Raw genomic sequence first — 20,359 nt, 5'->3', positions numbered from 1 at the left:
AGGACTCAAGTTGTGTTTCCATCACCTATATTTGCTAACTCACCGCTGTCTTCAGCTTCAGCTCCAGGGGATTTGTACACTCCTCTCACACCCCCAGGCGCAGTACTCATGTGTACAAACCCACAGGCACATGGATACATGTAATTAAAGTAAAAATAAAGTCTTAAAACACAGTGATCTCACAGAACAAACACAGTTCAAGAATATTTCCTGTGTCTAGTCAGCTACTGAGGAGAGAGCACTCTGGCCTCGGAATCAGAAGGCCTCCTTCATTATCCAGCTGTGGGAAGCGAGGGGCTATGACATCCATGTGCAAGCCCCCATTAGCCAGTGTGCAGGTGTGAGGCGGGAACCAGCTGTGTAAGGCAGAAACCAGCTGGGGGAAGCGAGGGGCTACAACATCCCTGTGCAAGCCCCCAGTAACCAGGGTGCAAGTGTGAGCAGGAACCAGCTGTGGGAGCCAAGGGGCTACGACATCCCTGTGCAAGCCCCCATTAACCAGTGTGCAGGTGGGAGGCGGGAACCAGCTGTGTAAGGCAGAAACCAGCAGTGGGAGCCGAGGGACTACGACATCCCTGTGCAAGGCATGAGGCAGGAAGTGCAGTGTGGGAGCTTCAGTGCTGTAAATATAGGGATCATTTCTGTGATGGTTCGTTTTCTCAGATGACATGCCAATTGTTTGTTTACTATTACTGGGAGTGGGCTGAGTGTTAAATGTGTGCTTGGCATTGAAAAATGGGGATCTGCTGGGAGATCTTTATGCCAGTGAGATTCACACGGAGGAGCAGAAGGGGATAACTGAGACCTCCACAGGCTCAGCAGGGTGAGGGGACTCCCCAGGGTCATGAGCCGTGCTCTGCCCTATGAAAAGCGAGCTTACAGGATTCGTATGCAGGGCCCAAAGGTGTCCGCGACGGGAACTAGAGCACCGTGCTCATAAGCTGGCCTTGTCTCGTTCTTAGAATATGACCATTTTCTTGTTCTCTCTCGTAGCTGCTTTGACTAGTATTACTCCATTTCCCGGTGCCTGACATCCCTTTCTTTGGGTTTGTGTTCCTAGAAGACCACATGTACTTATTTGAAGGCAGGGACTATTCCAAGGAGCCCAGTAAAGAAGACAGAAAGTCATTTGAACAGCTGGTGAATCTTCAGAAAACTCTTCTAGAGAAAGCGAGTCACGGTGGCCGGTCCCTCCGAAATAAAGGCAGCGTAAGAAACCATAAAGTCCTCAGACTTATGTTACCCTAAGAAAGCAAAGAATGATGCGAGGTCACTTTGTTCTCTTAGGATGGGTTGTTAAGAAACAAGTGTGTGTTGACTGGCTGATAAAATTTAAAGAGTGAACTGAACTCTAGTATAAAAACTGCAAAATGTTCTAAAAGCGTTGGCCAGGCAGGGGAAGGGCTGGAGAGATGGCGCACTGCTTAGAGCCACTGCTGTTCTCAGGAGGCCCAGATTCCCGACACCTACACAGCCGCTCACATTCTCATGTAACTCCAGTTCTGAGGGATCACAGCTGTCTTCCGACCTCCACAGGCTCCTACACACACATAGTGCAAGTGAAGCACCCCTACACATAAAACATAAAATAAATAAATATTTGAAAGACATTAAGAGACTGACAAGATGGTTCAGCAGGTAATAGCACTTGCTGTAAATGGCTAATGGCTTGAGTTTCATTCTCAGAAGCCATGGTAGAAGGAGAGAACTGATTTCCAAAAGTTGTCCTCTGGCCTCCACACTTAGGCCCCCACCCACAACTAATAAATTTTTAAAAATTCACATTAAAACCCAAGAAATTGAGCATTGTGCTACATGCCTATAATCCCAGCATTTGGGAACCGGAGGCAGGAGGATTGGGAGTTCAAGGCCAGACTAGCTCTATAGCAAGTTCAAGCCTAGCCTGGGCTACATGAGATCCTTCAAGTACACATTAAGAAGGCAAGTATATTTATACAGCTTCATGCAACTAAAAGCAGATTTGGGACCTCAAAGCCACCCCTCAGATCCCTTCAGGACCACATTGTTGGCAAGAAGACGCCATGTCTGCTATTGGCATCCGTGGCTCTAAGTCATAAATAATCAAATAATTAGTAGGATGCCTGGCACATCATGTATGCTCTCTTGTCATTAGATAATGCGGTTGCTGAAATGATACAGTTCAAAAGGAATCATGCAATGCATTTGTAGGGAGGGTTGCAGTAAGATTGCTTAAACTAAAATGGCGTCCTACAATCTACGATTCCAGTCAAGAAAGAAAAGCTATCCGGAATTATGTTGTCCCTCATGAAATGATTGAGACTGCCTCTACCAACCCCAGCAGTGCTTGGGCTGAGTTCAGTGCCCAGTGGGCACAGTGCCTATGGGGCATCACACGGGCCAGAAAGTTAGGGTGTCTCACTGTCAGCCCCCCCCCCCCCCACCAGGCAGTGTGGAGATGTACTTCTGTTGCTCCAGATGCAGCCTGCAGAGGGGCCCGCAAGCCCCGAGCTCCCTGACTGCAGGTCTTTATCTCTCCAAGGTTCTCATCCCGGGCCTTGCAGAAGGGCCCAGCAAAAGGAAGAAGGTTCTGAGCCCCGCAGAGCTGGAGGACAGGCGGGAGAAAAGACAGGAAGCGGCAGCCAAGAGGAGGAGACGGATGGAGGAGAAGAAGAAGGAGAAGCAGGAGGCTGAACGCAGGAAGAAGTTTGTTTGCATTATACCAGGCTGGGAGTCCCTGTTGCTGGGGGGGCCTTCTGTAGTGAGCCCACTGCTGACCTGTTGCTGGGGCCTTGTGTACTGAGCCCACTGCTGACCTGTTGCTGGGGCCTTGTGTAGTGAGCCCACTGCTGACCTGTTGCTGGGGGCCTTGTGTACTGAGCCCACTGCTGACCTGTTGCTGGGGCCTTGTGTACTGAGCCCACTGCTGACCTGTTGCTGGGGCCTTGTGTAGTGAGCCCACTGCTGACCTGTTGCTGGGGCCTTGTGTACTGAGCCCACTGCTGACCTGTTGCTGGGGCCTTGTGTACTGAGCCCACTGCTGACCCTGTTGCTGGGGCCTTGTGTAGTGAGCCCACTGCTGACCTGTTGCTGGGGCCTTGTGTACTGAGCCCACTGCTGACCTGTTGCTGGGGGCCTTGTGTACTGAGCCCACTGCTGACCTGTTTGCTGGGGGCCTTGTGTAGTGGCCCACTGCTGACCTGTTTGCTGGGGCCTTGTGTACGGAGCCCACTGCTGACCTGTTTTCTGGGGGCCTTGTGTACTGAGCCACTGCGGACCTGTGCTGGGGTCCTTGTGGGTAGTGAGCCCACTGCTGACCTGTTGCTGGGGCCTTGTGTACTGAGCCCACTGCTGACCTGTTTGCTGGGGGCCTTGTGTACTGAGCCCACTGCTGACCTGTTGCTGGGGCCTTGGTTAGTGAGCCCACTGCTTGACCTGTTGCTGGGCCTTGTGTACTGAGCCCACTGCTGACCTGTTGCTGGGGCCTTGTGTAGTGAGGCCCACTGCTGACCTGGTGCTGGGGGCCTTGTGTACTGAGCCCACTGCTGACCTGTTGCTGGGGCCTTGTGTACTGAGCCCACTGCTGACCTGTGCTGGGCCTTGTGTAGTGAGCCCACTGCTGACCTGTTGCTGGGGCCTTGTGTAGCTGAGCCCACTGCTGACCTGGTTGCTGGGGCTTCTGTAGTGATCCCACTGCTGACCTGTTTGCTGGGGCCTTGTGTAGTGAGCCCACTGCTGACCTGTTGCTGGGGCCTTGTGTACTGAGCCCACTGCTGACCTGGTGCTGGGGGCCTTGTGTACTGAGCCCACTGCTGACCTGTTGCTGGGGCCTTGTGTAGTGAGCCCACTGCTGACCTGTGCTGGGGCCTTGTGTACTGAGCCCACTGCTGACCTGTTGCTGGGGGCCTTGTGTACTGAGCCCACTGCTGACCTGTTGCTGGGGGCCCTTGTTGTAGTGAGCCCACTGCTGACCTGTTGCTGGGGCCTTGTGTACTGAGCCCACTGCTGACCTTTGCTGGGGCCTTGTGTACTGAGCCCACTGCTGACCTGTTGCTGGGGCCTTGTTAGTGAGCCCACTGCTGAACCTGTTGCTGGGCCGTTGTGGTAAGCTGAGCCACTGTGACCTGTTGCTGGGGGCCGTGTGTACTGAGCCCACTGCTGACCTGTTGCTGGGGGCCTTGTGTACTGAGCCCACTGCTGACCTGTTGCTGGGGGCCTTGTGTAGTGAGCCCACTGCTGACCTGTTGCTGGGGGCCTTGTGTAGTGAGCCCACTGCTGACCTGTTGCTGGGGGCCTTGTGTACTGAGCCCACTGCTGACCTGTTGCTGGGGGCCTTGTGTAGTGAGCCCACTGCTGACCTGTTCTGGGGGCCTTGTGTACTGAGCCCACTGCTGACCTGTTGCTGGGGGGCTTGTGTAGTGAGCCCACTGCTGACCTGTTGCTGGGCCTTGTGTACTGAGCCACTGCTGACCTGTTTGCTGGGGCCCTTGTGTAGTGAGCCCACTGCTGACCTGTTGCTGGGGCCTTGTGTAGTGAAGCCCACCGCTGACCTGTTGCTGGGCCTTGTGTACTGAGCCCACTGCTGACCTGTTGCTGGGCCTTGTGTACTGAGCCCACTGCTGACCTGTTTGCTGGGGGCCTTGTGTACTGAGCCCACTGCTGACCTGTTGCTGGGGGCCTTGTGTAGTGAGCCCACTGCTGACCTGTTGCTGGGGCCTTGTGTAGTGAGCCCACTGCTGACCTGTTGCTGGGGGCTTCTGTAGTGAGCCCACTGCTGACCTGTTGCTGGGGCCTTGTGTACTGAGCCCACTGCTGACCTGTTGCTGGGGCCTTGTGTAGTGAGCCCACTGCTGACCTGTTGCTGGGGCCTTGTGTAGTGAGCCCACTGCTGACCTGTTGCTGGGGGCTTCTGTAGTGAGCCCACTGCTGACCTGTTGCTGGGGCCTTGTGTACTGAGCCCACTGCTGACCTGTTGCTGGGGCCTTGTGTACTGAGCCCACTGCTGACCTGTTGCTGGGGCCTTGTGTAGTGAGCCCACTGCTGACCTGTTGCTGGGGCCTTGTGTAGTGAGCCCACTGCTGACCTGTTGCTGGGGCCTTGTGTACTGAGCCACTGCTGACCTGTTGCTGGGGGCCTTGTGTACTGAGCCCACTGCTGACCTGTTGCTGGGGGCCTTGTGTAGTGAGCCCACTGCTGACCTGTTGCTGGGGCCTTGTGTACTGAGCCCACTGCTGACCTGTTGCTGGGGGCCTTGTGTACTGAGCCCACTGCTGACCTGTTGCTGGGGGCCTTGTGTAGTGAGCCCACTGCTGACCTGTTGCTGGGGCCTTGTGTACTGAGCCCACTGCTGACCTGTTGCTGGGGGCCTTGTGTACTGAGCCCACTGCTGACCTGTTGCTGGGGCCTTGTGTAGTGAGCCCACTGCTGACCTGTTGCTGGGGGGCTTGTGTAGTGAGCCCACTGCTGACCTGTTGCTGGGGCCTTGTGTACTGAGCCCACTGCTGACCTGTTGCTGGGGGCCTTGTGTACTGAGCCCACTGCTGACCTGTTGCTGGGGGCCTTGTGTAGTGAGCCCACTGCTGACCTGTTGCTGGGGCCTTGTGTAGTGAGCCCACTGCTGACCTTTGCTGGGGGCTTCTGTAGTGAGCCCACTGCTGACCTGTTGCTGGGGGCCTTGTGTACTGAGCCACTGCTGACCTGTTGCTGGGGCCTTGTGTATGAGCCCACTGCTGACCTGTTGCTGGGGCCTTGTGTAGTGAGCCCACTGCTGACCTGTTGCTGGGGGCTTCTGTAGTGAGCCCACTGCTGACCTGTTGCTGGGGGCCTTGTGTACTGAGCCCACTGCTGACCTGTTGCTGGGCCTTGTGTACTGAGCCCACTGCTGACCTGTTGCTGGGGCCTTGTGTAGTGAGCCCACTGCTGACCTGTTGCTGGGGCCTTGTGTAGTGAGCCCACTGCTGACCTGTTGCTGGGGCCTTGTGTACTGAGCCCACTGCTGACCTGTTGCGGGGGGCCTTGTGTACTGAGCCCACTGCTGACCTGTTGCTGGGGGCCTTGTGTAGTGAGCCCACTGCTGACCTGTTGCTGGGGCCTTGTGTACTGAGCCCACTGCTGACCTGTTGCTGGGGGCCTTGTGTACTGAGCCCACTGCTGACCTGTTGCTGGGGCCTTGTGTAGTGAGCCCACTGCTGACCTGTTGCTGGGGCCTTGTGTACTGAGCCCACTGCTGACCTGTTGCTGGGGGCCTTGTGTACTGAGCCCACTGCTGACCTGTTGCTGGGGCCTTGTGTAGTGAGCCCACTGCTGACCTGTTGCTGGGGCCTTGTGTAGTGAGCCCACTGCTGACCTGTTGCTGGGGGCTTCTGTAGTGAGCCCACTGCTGACCTGTTGCTGGGGCCTTGTGTAGTGAGCCCACTGCTGACCTGTTGCTGGGGGGCTTGTGTAGTGAGCCCACTGCTGACCTGTTGCTGGGGGCTTCTGTAGTGAGCCCACTGCTGACCTGTTGCTGGGGGCCTTGTGTAGTGAGCCCACTGCTGACCTGTTGCTGGGGGCTTCTGTAGTGAGCCCACTGCTGACCTGTTGCTGGGGGCCTTGTGTAGTGAGCCCACTGCTGACCTGTTGCTGGGGGGCTTGTGTAGTGAGCCCACTGCTGACCTGTTGCTGGGGCCTTGTGTACTGAGCCCACTGCTGACCTGTTGCTGGGGGCCTTGTGTACTGAGCCCACTGCTGACCTGTTGCTGGGGCCTTGTGTAGTGAGCCCACTGCTGACCTGTTGCTGGGGGCCTTGTGTACTGAGCCCACTGCTGACCTGTTGCTGGGGGCCTTGTGTAGTGAGCCCACTGCTGACCTGTTGCTGGGGCCTTGTGTACTGAGCCCACTGCTGACCTGTTGCTGGGGGCTTGTGTAGTGAGCCACTGCTGACCTGTGCTGGGGGGCCTTGTGGTAGTGAGCCACTGCTGACCTGTTGCTGGGGCCTTGTGTACTGAGCCCACTGCTGACCTGTTGCTGGGGGCCTTGTGTAGTGAGCCCACTGCTGACCTGTTGCTGGGGCCTTGTGTACTGAGCCCACTGCTGACCTGTTGCTGGGGCCTTGTGTGTAGTGAGCCCACTGCTGACCTGTTTGCTGGGGCCTTGTGTACTGAGCCCACTGCTGACCTGTGGCTTGGGGGGCCTTGTGTACTGAGCCCACTGCTGACCTGTTGCTGGGCCTTGTGTAGTGAGCCCACTGCTGACCTGTGCTGGGGCCTTGTGTACTGAGCCCACTGCTGACCTGTTGCTGGGCCTTGTGTAGTGAGCCCACTGCTGACCTGTTGCTGGGGGCTTGTGTACTGAGCCCACTGCTGACCTGTTGCTGGGGCCTTGTGTAGTGAGCCCACTGCTGACCTGTTGCTGGGGGCTTCTGTAGTGAGCCCACTGCTGACCTGTTGCTGGGGCCTTGTGTAGTGAGCCCACTGCTGACCTGTTGCTGGGGGCCTTGTGTAGTGAGCCCACTGCTGACCTGTTGCTGGGGCCTTGTGTAGTGAGCCCACTGCTGACCTGTTGCTGGGGCCTTGTGTAGTGAGCCCACTGCTGACCTGTTGCTGGGGCTTCTGTAGTGAGCCCACTGCTGACCTGTTGCTGGGGCCTTGTGTAGTGAGCCCACTGCTGACCTGTTGCTGGGGGCCTTGTGTAGTGAGCCCACTGCTGACCTGTTGCTGGGGGCTTCTGTAGTGAGCCCACTGCTGACCTGTTGCTGGGGGCTTCTGTAGTGAGCCCACTGCTGATCTGTTGCTGGGGGCTTCTGTACTGAGCGCACTGCTGACCTGTTGCTGGGGCCTTGTGTAGTGAGCCCACTGCTGACCTGTTGCTGGGGGCCTTGTGTAGTGAGCCCACTGCTGACCTGTTGCTGGGGCCTTGTGTAGTGAGCCCACTGCTGACCTGTTGCTGGGGGCTTGTGTAGTGAGCCCACTGCTGACCTTTTGCTGGGGGCCTTGTGTAGTGAGCCCACTGCTGACCTGTTGCTGGGGGCCTTGTGTAGTGAGCCCACTGCTGACCTGTTGCTGGGGCCTTGTGTAGTGAGCCCACTGCTGACCTGTTGCTGGGGCCTTGTGTACTGAGCCCACTGCTGACCTGTTGCTGGGGCCTTGTGTAGTGAGCCCACTGCTGACCTGTTGCTGGGGGCCTTGTGTAGTGAGCCCACTGCTGACCTGTTGCTGGGGGCCTTGTGTAGTGAGCCCACTGCTGACCTGTTGCTGGGGCCTTGTGTAGTGAGCCCACTGCTGACCTGTTGCTGGGGCCTTGTGTAGTGAGCCCACTGCTGACCTGTTGCTGGGGGCCTTGTGTAGTGAGCCCACTGCTGACCTGTTGCTGGGGCCTTGTGTACTGAGCCCACTGCTGACCTGTTGCTGGGGGCCTTGTGTAGTGAGCCCACCGCTGACATGGCTTTAAGCCAGAAAACCTTGATCACTCTGGCAGCTCTTACTGGAGTCAGAGTATGTTTTAAAAGGTTAAACCTTTATGTTTAGTCCTCTGTGCCAAGGTGAAGCTGAGTTCTGTCAAACAAGAATCTATTTAGTGTGCGTGTGTGTGTGTGTGTCTGTCTGTGTGTGTGTGTGTGTCTGTTTGTGTGTGTCTGTGCACGAGCTCATGCACGTGTGCACACACATGTGCCATGGTGCACACAGGGAGGTCAGAGGAGAACGTGCAGGAGTCTCTTCCCGCCCTTCACCATGCGGGCTCCCAGGATTGAACTCAGGCTGTGAGGCCCTGACACATTCGGTGGCCTCTTGTAAGCGTCGAGGGAGGCGGTCAGGCTAGTCAGTAAAACTTGGTTATTTCCGCATAGGCAGAAAACGTCAGCCAGGGGAGGCGCTAATTGCAGTCCCTGTGAGTAGATGACCAAGGGGCCACTAATCCACTCTCTCTGGTCTGGTGAAGGATGGCCTGGTGGGAATCCAACAGTTACCAGTCCGCCTGCCTGCCCTCGGAGGACAGTGAGCTTGAGGACCTTGAGGGCGGAGATGACTCTTCGGCCGAGCTAGATTATGAGGATCTAGATTCAGCGTCCATCAACTATGTCAGTGGTGATGTCACCCACCCCCAGGCCGGCGAAGAGGATGCTGTCATTGTGCACTGCGTAGGTACGAGAGCGGGCTGTGACCCCGAGAATACCTTGTCTTTATAGATGCCAAGAAGTTAGAAGGATAAGGTAAAATGTGACCTAAAATTGATGACCCCAGTGCGGCATCATATGGGCAAGGGGCATGCATGGCTCTTAGCAGGGGGACTGGACTCTTTTTCTGCTGGTTGTTATGCACCCACCTTGGGCTCCATCCTCTTTATCTGCTCGCTGCACAGTGGAGTTAAGGGTGCAATGAGGTGGCATTTGGGAAATAAATACATCCTATGAGGAAAAGCGAAACCCCAAGTGTGTCCCTCCTGTGGCCATCACACTTTAAGTTCCTTCACCTGGACTCCTCTTTCCCCAGTGACCACACTGAACGCTGCACAAATGTCTGCTTCTCAGAGTAGTCTTCCCCGGCCGCCTTATGCAGAGTGGTCTCCGTGTTACTTTCTGTCTTATTCTATCCTGCTCTCCTTTGTCACGAGCTTTGTCCCTTGGTGCACGATAACGTGTATTTGTTTATTTGACTTTCTCATTGCATTAGAAAATTAGCTTCATGGAGCAGGGACTTTTGTTATTGTTGTTTGCTGGTATAAGCCTGGTGCTTAGAACAGTGCTTGACACGTAAGATATATGAGCCAATATGTGTAGAATAAACGAGTATAAATACAAGGTGTAACCAGCTGCACTAAAGCAGCTTTGCTTTGCTTCCTTCTTCCAGTGTGCGGGCTCTGTCATGCCCATCTACTCTGTGTTCTCCGCCCCACCTCCTACCCTCAGCACTCACAGATACACAGGAGCTTCTCTTTCAGAACACTTACTTTCTGAGATTCCTGTCATGACCCTTCCTGGCACAGTGGCCACATGTACCTTCTAGAATATTCCTAGGAGGTCAGATATATTTCCTCGTCATTTTCCCACAAGCCTGTTTAGTGTGCCTTTGGTTTTCTAAGCCGTGGGCTGGACTGGCCTCCTGTGTAGATGAACGTCTTCTCTCTGCTGCAGATGATTCCGGCCGCTGGGGCAGAGGCGGCTTATTCACGGCTCTGGAAACACGATCGGCTGAACCAAGGAAAATGTATGAGCTGGCTGGGAAAATGAAAGGTGAGGAGCAAAGAGGAGGAGGAGGAGGAAGAGGAGGAGGACGAGAGGGCCAAGGACAGAGCAGGACAGGAGAGGATGCTTAAAACGGTCCATCGGGTGGGTTAGGAAGCACTGCAGGACAGAGAAGAGCCAGCAGGACCTGGCTTGTGCCACTAGCTGCCCGTTGTGTGTACCGCTAAGGCAGATCCGCCCTGCGTGCACCCCCCCCATCCCTATTTCTTCATAATTTGTCACTTACACATTCCCTGCTTCCCTTGGGGCTGGGATAAGGATAGCGGATATAAGTGTTCTGACTGAAGATGGTGTCCCTGTTCGCCCCACTGACCGTCTCCACAGGGGAGCGAAATTGGACACACTTTTAACAGTTCTTGGCAGCTCAGGCTTGAGTCACCACAGCCAGGGCCACCACGCTCCCTGAAGATAGAAATAAGGTTGTGTGAGGGCAGGGCCACTTGCTGAGCCATGTTAACCTTCTGCACTGGGTCCAGGGAAAGGCGCCTTCTTTTATGTGCGGCAGTCACACCCCTTTCCTGAGGTGGCTGAGAGGGTAAGAGCCCTGGTGGGAGGAACAAACGCCTTCCACAGTTCTCAGAGATGGAGTGTAACTCATGCTTCTGCCCTTCATGGTGGGTGGGGAGGGTAAGCAGATGAAGCACAAATACTGGCTCTAATGATGCAGATTGTTGAGAGAAGTGATTGTGGATACTGTGCTGGCGGTTGGAACCGCAGAGACCCAGGGAGAGAGCAGAAGGAGGGGTGTGGATGAGGAGACCCTGTGCAAAGCCTGGGTTGTAATCACGACGGAGAAATAAGACAAGATGGCAGAGCCTGGGACACATCGCCACTCAGTCTCTGAGGCAGGAAGAGGGAACAAGCAGCTTGAGAATGTAGCGTCTTGATGTGAAAGTTGAGTAGACCCTATCCAAAAGGCTTGGGACCGCAAGGGCTTCACATTTCAGACCTGTGTGCACGTTATGAGTCTGTGGGGATGGGATCCAAGTCGAAATGTAAGATCCGCATGTGTCCCACACACATCTAACAGGCAGCATGAAGGAAATTGTGCGTAATAGCATATTTAACGCACCCACTGCATGAGGTCAGGTGGGCACCTTCCTACCTTGGTGTCGTGTGAGAATCTGAGTTCAAACTCAGATTTGGGCACATTTTGGATTTTGGATTTCTAGATTAGAGATACGTACTTTGCACAGGAAAACAGATGTCATGAAGGGGGTAAAGGGTTCCATAGTATCCAGACACCGGAGTAAGAGCGGCGTTGGGAGTGGCCACTCCCCCGCTCAGTGGCCATATTACCTTGAAACTAGAGGTGGTCAGTGCTGTCATCTCTGAAGAGGGATTCAAGGACAGAAGCAGTGACACAGTCCCTGGTAGCCCAGGGCAGAGCCAGTACCCAGGTGGGAGGGTAAACTTACATTTTAAAAAGAAGCCTAGCCACAGCCATGGAGCCCACTTGCAGGTAGTCTGCCTGTTTGGGAAATCTGATTGGGAGAGCGTTGTAGCCAGGCCTCCAGTGATTTCAAACGGCTTGAGAGATTGGGGCATGCAGGATATTTATCATATTTTGTTGGACTAGAAAATTCAGACTGGGTCCATCAAGCCCCAGGACTCAATTGGCCTGTTTGTCCAGAGCATCACCTTGATGTGATTTGGATGAGAGGGAGATGCACAGATAGAAAATGGTAGAATGCAGCGTGTGAGTGATGTGACACGAGCAGGGGCCTCCGAAGGCACCTCAAGCCCAGAACTCGCCCACCTCACTCCTCTGCCCTTCAGAATCTCGTGATGGCCACCGGGGTGCCAGGTTGGTGATGGAGGAGGACCACAGAGTTCGGAGAGCGTGAAAATGCAGGAGGGAGCCGCCGAGTACCTGCTGAGAGGATGGCAGGTCAGGAGACAGGGAGAGGCTATAAACAACTCTTATAGACAGAGTACAAAGTCTTAATCGGAGCAAGCCGTGGTGGCACGTGCCTGGGAAAGTCGAGGCAGGAGGATTGCTGCAGGTTCAAGGACAGCCCGAGCTACCGAGTGAGATCATATTCCAAAAAGCAAGAAAATAACAAAAATGTGATTGGATTAGAAAAAGAACAGTTAGGGAAGATTCAGAACAACCCTTCAGTGAACTTAATGTTCTTCTTGCTGTCTCTCTTTAAAACCTCAGACTTGAGTTTGGGCGATGTCCTTTTATTTCCCATTGATGATAAAGACTCCCGAGACAAAGGGCAAGATTTGGTAAGTTAAAAAATAAATAAATAAACCGTCACACACCAGGACTAGCTCTTGGCTCATAACTGCTACTCTTGAACCCTCTCCTATCCGGCCTGCACCTGCTCACTGCCCAACCTCTGTAGTGGTAGGGTAGCCTGTTAGGGCTGCCACATCTATGCCACAGACTGGGTAGCTTCAGCCTTAGAAACAGATTGTGAGTGCTGGAGACATGACCACATGGGGCAGCAGTGGGTTTGGCTTCTCTAGTGGCCTTTCTAATAGCTTGTACATAACCAGCCCTTCTCACCTTGTCCTCACAGTCTTTCTCTGTGTCCACATCTTTGATACCTTTCTATGTGTCCTAGTTTGTGTGTGTATGTGTGTGTGTGTGTGTGTGTGTGTGTGTGTGCGCGCGTGTGCAAACATATATGTGTGTATGTGGAGGCCAGCCTCACGTGTCAGTTCTCAGGCCACCTACCTTGTCTTTTTGAGACTGGCTTTCTCTGTCCTGGAGTTCATGTGCAAGACCTGGGATCTGCCTGGTCTCCAGCAGCCCCCTTTCACCCCCATTTGGCCACCACACCCTGCTTTTTATGTGGGTTCAGGAGTGAACTCCAGCCCTTGGACTTGCATCTCAAGTTTCCCCCAGCTCCCAAAGTTTCCTTGTAAAAGTACATGTGTGAGCTTGGATTAGGGCCCACCCTTGTTTGAACTTAATCTCATAAAGACTTTGTCCATATGTGGACACAAGTTAGGGTCCAAGGGTTTAGAGCCCTAACACAACAACTGAGCAAAGGACACAGTCCATCCACAACGAGCAGTAGGGCTGGTCACTCTGTACATCTTTTCTGTACCTCAAGGCTTCCATCCGTTATAGTCCCTAAAACACCTCCTCGCTCTTCCCTGACCTAACTGCAGGGCCTTCTTATACAGGGATTCCTATCTTTTTAAAAAATCATTTGTGTAGATGTATGTATTTAGTATTCATTTTTATTTATAATATGTGTGTATGTGTGTGTGTGTGTGTGCGCGCGCGCGCATGCTTGCCTGTGCGTACATGTGTCAGGCTAGAGGACAACCTACAGATGTACATTCTCTTCCCACCACAGGGTCTTTGGGATCAAACTCAGGTCACAGGCTTGGCAGCCAGCCCCTTCTGTTTCTTTTATCATCAGTACTCCACACAGTGCTGGCTCATAGAATATGCTCAAAACCATTTCCTGAGTAGAATAAGAAAGTATGATGCAAGATTCTCAGCATTCATTTTTGTTTATACAAAAATTTGTGTGAAGGATTATACTTCTAGCTGACAGAAGACAGGAAGCAACCCACACCTCCTCTGCTTTGCATCTTAAGTATCTCCTGCTTGCTTGTCATCTGGAGTATCTGTAGTGAGTTTTACTTTTCACTGCATCCACCTGACTGTCTCTGAGGCCCAAATCCGTGGATTTTGAGCCAGATCATTGATGAATTAGAAAAAGATTTAGAAAGTGAGGCCAAGAAAAGCTCATACTCAGAGACCTGTGTGGCTACCGGCATAGAGCTTTCCATTTCTTCACTTGGTAATGTATACAGTGCTGCACAAAGTGGGTAGAGGGGGACAACAGTATCTGTGCATAAGAAACAGAATCCAAGGACTCCAGCTGGTGGCTGTGATTGTGGCAGCGATAGGACACTTGCCTGGGTTTAATCCCTAGCACCCCAAAAGAAAAGGTGTTCACAGTGCACAGCAGCATACCTGGATGAGGCCTATTGCTCAGGCCTCAGCAGGGCTGAATTAAAGAATTCCTGACAAAATACCAGCTGAGATTCTGAACAGTTCTCTTTTCCCGGGAAAACACCTAAGAGATCCATGTTTTGGACTCTAGCTTGACCCTATCTTAAAATGAGGAAGAGAAGCCTACTTAAGTTACCACAAAATCAAATGGGCCAGCCATGTTGTATGTTGTAGGATGTTGTTGTCCAGGCAGTGTCCAGAAGGGATGGATCTCAGCCCTGGTAGCAGTCAGTGTCTCTGTGGCAGTGTGGCTGCCTTGTGCCCTGTCAGTTGATGGGTGGTTATTCTTTCTAGTTGGCCTTGATTGTGGCTCAACACCGCGATCGCACCAATGTCCTGTCTGGCATTAAGATGGCAGCCCTAGAAGAGGGTCTGAAGAAGATATTTTCAGCAGCAAAGAAAAAGAAAGGTAAGCCTTCCCTCTGCTCAGGATGAGAATTTCTGTCCAGACATGTGCTGTGACTTTTGAAGGGAGATAAGGCGTGTCAAGACTCCCTTGATTTGCATAGCAAGAGCAAAATAGAGTGTATCCATGTATCCGGGCTCTTGGCTACTTTATCAGTTTTCTTTTTCCTGCCGCCCCATACTATCCCAACCCCTTCCAACCCCCATCACTAGGTAAGAGAGAAAGAAGGATGGAGCGGAAAGGGGCGTAGTCGTTTCGAGACTAGTTCCTGCTGATTAGGGGTGTCGAGTTCCTTGGGACAAGACCAGTCCTTGTCATAGGCAGGGTATCTCCAGCCAGCAACCAGCCAACGCAGCAGCAGGGAGAGAGCAGCCGCCCCAGCTCTCGGGCCGCTCTCATTTATACCCTCTGAAGAGTCCCCAGAATTCCAAATGTAAACTCAGCTGGCAAAATCACACCCTTGCCAGAGCACGAGACAAGTCATAGTCAGCTGCTGTGGACAGTCTGAAGCAGCCCCATATCCCACACCTGAGATAAAAAAACAAAAACATATTCTTATAATATTTCTGTGCTTTTCAAGAAACCAAAAATTCTCACTCCACCAGAGGTCTCAGCCACATCACTTTGTGTTCACATAGCCTGTTCCCTTGTGGACAATGTTTGCATACTTAAGAAGTGTTGTTAATAAGAAAAAGATCTCAGATGTTCAATTTTATCAATAAAGACTCAGGAGCCAGATGCTGGGGTGAACGCCTGCTAGCTCAGAGAGGCAGGGAAAGCACCGAGCTAGCCTTCCTCCTCAGCTGACGTCCCAGAGGAAAAGGCCTTTCTTCCTCAGCTCGGCTGACAGCCAGGAAGAGAAAGTCCTTCTTCTGCTCCATGCTGTCCTAAATACCCCTCAACTCAAAGTCCCTCCTGCTCTTTTATCTCTGTCTGCTGGTTTCTTGCTCTGCCTCTTAACTTAGGGCTAACATTATTAACTCTTGTGTACAGAAAGCTCTTGGATTAAAGGTGTGTGCTAGGGCTCAACCACAGCAAACAAGAAACAGGTTTTTTACAGTTCACAGTCTTGGGGTTCACGGCGGGATCAAATATCCTGCAACAAGGAAGCTGTCTTCAGTTTCCTCACCTGTCACATACTGTAACTGTTCTTTTCTGACAGTTTAATCTGTCCAACCCTAGTGTCTCTCAGTGTTTGTGGAATTTCTTGACTTATGGGAGAATTTATGCTAGTTTTAATTTGATTCACCCATCAGTCATAATCTATGTCTACCATATCTACTTACTTCTAGAACCTTTGGGGTGTTGTGTTCTACATAAAAACTTACTTACCCTTTTCCATTTCCTCCATAGAATATTTTTGATATTATAATTGTGTTCTTTGTGTGAGACCTTCAATAATTATTTTCTCCTGTGTATATTTTCCATGGATTATCATAATCTTTTCTTTTTAATAGCAAGTGTTCATCTTCCACGCATTGGACATGCTACAAAGGGTTTTAACTGGTATGGTACTGAAAGACTTATCCGGAAACATTTGGCTGCGAGAGGCATCCCAACATACATGTATCCTTTGTGGTCTCGATAGTATGTATTTCAATCAAGGAAGACAGTTGTGTTGTATCTCCTGATATTGCTATTTGATAAAAGGCTAAGTCTCCTGTCATGGTTTTTTCATTAAAAACAGATAATATGGTAGCTGGGTATGGTGGCATATGCCTTTAATCCCAGCACTCAGTGGTCAGGAGGCAGGAGGCTCTCTGAATTTGAGGACAGCGTAATGATCTATAGAGGATAGCCAGGGGGCACACAGAGAGACTCTGTCTGGAAAAATAAATACATAAATAATAAAAAGATATCAGGGGAAAGCTAATTGAGCAACTGCCATTTGATAATATATCTTGTCATTTCTCTCAAAACCCTTCATTTTGTTCACTAAAGTTAACTTAAACAAGTGAACACTTTTGATGTATTCGTCTTTGTGTTTTGTTTGAGTTACAGTGCTAGAGGTTGAATCCAGGGTCTTCCACGTGCTAGGGAAACACATTTTCACTGAGCTATGTATGCCCCTACCCCTTTCTGATGTGCTTTTGAGAGGCAGTGTGAACTCCATTGTGAGCATTAAGTCATCACCTACAAGCACTACATTAATATTTTTAAGACCTGGCTCTATAGGCCAGCAGTTTTTAGCTGTAAACTGTAAACTGGCTAGAAACAGCAGAATTAACCTCCAGAAACTCCATCTTTTCACCTTAATCCTTACTGAAATATGTGTACTCTGTGTGGTCTCTAAAGCATTTATGTTTTAATATGTTTAATAAAGAAGTCAAATTTTATGTGCTTGCGCAATGTTGAGAATTTTAGTATACCACATAACAGTGACAGTCATGAGTCCTAACAATAGCAGAAAAGTTTCTGATAGGAAGAGAAGACATTATGCGTTTTGCAGTGACTACATGAGCACTGGTATTTTGGGTGAAGTTGAATTAGATATGTCTTCCTTAACCATCTCTGCAGATACTATTTTCCTAGAAGTAAGGCTGCTGCCCGCCATTCACTGCCTACATCTCCCTCCTCAGCACCACTGGTTCCTTAGCAACCAGCCTGGCATCGGGTCCAGTTTTAGCAACCAGTTAGTAATGCCATGTCCCCAGGGTGACTGAGTTTTCAGGAAAGAAGGCTGACTTCAGCTATGTTCTTCACTCAGGAATTTCTCGGGTAGTTTTCTCTGAATTCTACTTTTGTTCCCCCCGGAAGCTCTACTGTGATCCAGTTCCTATAATCCAGGAATGTACAGCTTATATGGGAAAAGCCCTTTGGCTTCAGATTGCATAAGCTTATATAATAATAAATTTTCTATTGTTAATAGTTCATGTTGCCTTTCTCCCCTTGAACCTAGTTTTTTTACCCTCCACCCCCTTGAACCTAGTTTTTTTACCCTCCACCAGACTGATTTACAGACGGAAAGGTTTCCAGGTAAACTGTCAGGTCAAAGCAGGTCAGATCCAGGAAACAGAAACCTAACTGAGCTAGATAGAGCATCAAAATGGCGACAGGTGGGTTGCGCATATGCCTGATAGGTATATAATAAGCATATTGGTGTGTCAGTCAGTTCATTGCTTAAGAACTAAGGACTTTAAGAAAGATCCCTTCTCTTTTATTTTCCATATCATATAGAACAATTTGAGGCACACAAATGTTTATTGAAATCATATGCAAACGACTAGCCTTCAATATGAGAGAAGCATTGTATTTCTGCTATGACTAATAAACTGGAAATGGATTAAATACTTAAGTGTAAAACCTGAAAAACAGAAACGTCATTTTTTTTTTTTTTTTTTTTTTTGCGATCCCCTGACTAGCAACAGCCAGTTGTTGTTTCACTCACAAATCAATGGCATTAAAGTGAAGGTTCATAATCATGCTAAAAATAGATGGCCAGCCAACCCAATGGAAACCACAGCAATAGTTACAAGGTACAGCTAGCTTAGCTCAAATCTCATTCCAGGAAAAAAAGATCGGTAAAAACTTAAGGGCCTTCGCCAGCCAGAAAGTTATCCCCCATTCCTTTATCCCCAAAGTTCTATACACCTAAGTTGTCTTTCAGATTAAAACCTTTTTAATTACAAAATTAAAAATTTTTTAATTTCTCATTTCCTTTCTTGTAATACCCTGATTTAAGGGTTCTCCGTATTCAGTTGTCATTTCACACACACATGCACATGCAAAAACAGACATGCACACATACATATTCATAGACATACACATACATGCTCTCTCACACACACACACACACACACATACACTCATATACACACATATATGCACTCACACACTCGTCACGCACATGGATTTTACGCCTGCTCCCCTGAGAGAATCAGTAGAAAGGACACCAGTGCCTCATTAAGTCCAGAGTGTTTAGTTTGGGGCTCACCATGACCTCCCAGTAGAGTCTATTCACTGTGACTGTTTCTTCCCTGTTGAACCACTCTTATTTTAGCTTCTATGACAAGATAGTCTGTGTGACAAAATAATCTCAGCTTATCTTCTGTCATGCTCACTTTTTTTTTTTTAATGTCACACTCTTTTTACCCAGTGTATTATCTTCCTGGAGCTCCTGTAATCAAATGTCGCAGGCCAGGTGGTTTCAACAACAGCATGTCACAAGTCCAAGATCAAAGTATAGGCAGATTTGGTCTTCTGGACCCTCTCTGCTCAGTTTGCAGGTCACATCACACACCCTTTCCTCTGTACATGTTCTTGGTGTCCCTCTGTTCAATGAACTAATAGCTGAGGAAGTCCCAAATCTGAAACCACAAATAGACATGACCAGACAAGAACTTCTTCATCACATGTTATGGTAAATATGTAAAAATAATCAATAAACTCTACAAGAGCTACCAGAAGAAAATGCCAACTCATATGTAAAGAAACATCTGAGTAACATCAACCCTATAAGCCAGGAAAGCATGAACTGATATTACACGCCCTGGAGGTAAATAACCAGCCCAATGAAGTTATCTTTAAAAATTGGTAGAAAATTAAAATATTTCCTTAAAAGCATAAAAGTGCTGAAGAGATGGCTTGGAGGTTAAGAACTGACTGCTCTTCCAGAAGACTGAAATTTAATTCCCAGTTCCCACACAATGGCTCCTATTTGTCTGTAACTCCAGTTCTAGGGGATCCAAGGCCATTTTCTGACCTCCTCAGGCATCAGGCACGTGAGGTGCATGTAGACATGTATTTGGGCAAAACATCTATACACATAAAAATAATTGTAAACAAGGCAGTTACTAAAGGAGTACTATACACAGAAGAAAAAGACAGTTTCATCCATGAGAACACAGAGAAAAGTACATTACATGAAAATAAGGATGAACAGGAGACAGCTGGGAAGACATCACATCTGACACAGTAAATCAATCAGAAAACCCCCAGTACTGCCAGAAGAACTACAAATAAGCCAGCCAACCAGAACAAAGAGCAACATGCGCATTGGCAGTGCAGACCTCTCAATAGATAGTAGCCTTGAATGCAAACACCTTTAACTCACAAAAGACACAGGCTGACTGGGTTGGAAAAACTAGATCCAATAACATCTCATCATCAACGCTCAACTCAGAAAATGCACGGATACTTGGAGATCGAGCAATATACTTTTGAGTGAACAGTGAGTGGGTCATTGAAAAATCAGCAGAGGATTTTCAAATCCTAAAATCAAATGAGAGCACAATCTACCAGAACCTCTGTGATGCAGCCAAATCAGCCGCAAGAGAGAAGCTTATGGCTATCAGATGATCAGAGAGACCTTAGCTAACGTGATGATAGACTTTGGGCTTCAGTAACGATTACAGCAGACATGAATGGAACAATACATGCATAATGTCAATCAAAGACCTGTTTCTTTGAGAAGATAAATAACTGGCAAACCCAAAGCAAAACTAGCCAAAAGAAAGAGAATACTCAAATTAATAAATTTAGAGGTGAAAGGGGAATCATGGGCTGGGGAAACGGCTCAGTGAGTGCTTTTCTGCCAGCGTGGAAGCCTCAGCTTAGATCCTCAGCACCCATGTAGGACATCAGCCTCAGCTGTTCGTGCTGGGAGCGGTATTGGGTTTATAGAGACAAGCAGATCCAGAGAGCTCATTGGCCAGCCAGTCTACCTCAAAACATTGAGCTTAGGATCAGTGAAAAACCCCATCTCATGGTACTAACATAGAGAATAGAGGAAGCCACTCTGTCTCCTGCTCTGTTCTTCATGTGTGCG

At 50.1% G+C, this 20,359-nt stretch overlaps 1 protein-coding gene across 1 annotated transcript in view; it reads left to right on the top strand.

The window, feature by feature from the left end:
- Window positions 1-17,502, top strand: part of Chd1l (chromodomain helicase DNA binding protein 1 like) — a 61,463-nt gene extending 43,961 nt beyond the window's left edge. Inside the window, exons 16-23 of the mRNA XM_051166020.1 lie at window positions 1,061-1,209; window positions 2,522-2,685; window positions 8,896-9,098; window positions 10,088-10,186; window positions 12,363-12,433; window positions 14,481-14,595; window positions 16,050-16,158; window positions 17,110-17,502. Of these exons, the coding sequence (XP_051021977.1) occupies window positions 1,061-1,209; window positions 2,522-2,685; window positions 8,896-9,098; window positions 10,088-10,186; window positions 12,363-12,433; window positions 14,481-14,595; window positions 16,050-16,158; window positions 17,110-17,188 (989 nt within the window). The 3' untranslated portion in view covers window positions 17,189-17,502. The remainder of the gene's footprint in view (window positions 1-1,060; window positions 1,210-2,521; window positions 2,686-8,895; window positions 9,099-10,087; window positions 10,187-12,362; window positions 12,434-14,480; window positions 14,596-16,049; window positions 16,159-17,109) is intronic.
- The last annotated feature ends 2,857 nt before the right edge of the window (window positions 17,503-20,359 follow it).

This window comes from Acomys russatus, chromosome 23 (assembly GCF_903995435.1).
Source record: "Acomys russatus chromosome 23, mAcoRus1.1, whole genome shotgun sequence".
Taxonomy (NCBI): Eukaryota; Metazoa; Chordata; class Mammalia; order Rodentia; family Muridae; genus Acomys; species Acomys russatus.
This window is presented reverse-complemented; position numbering and strand designations above follow the sequence as displayed.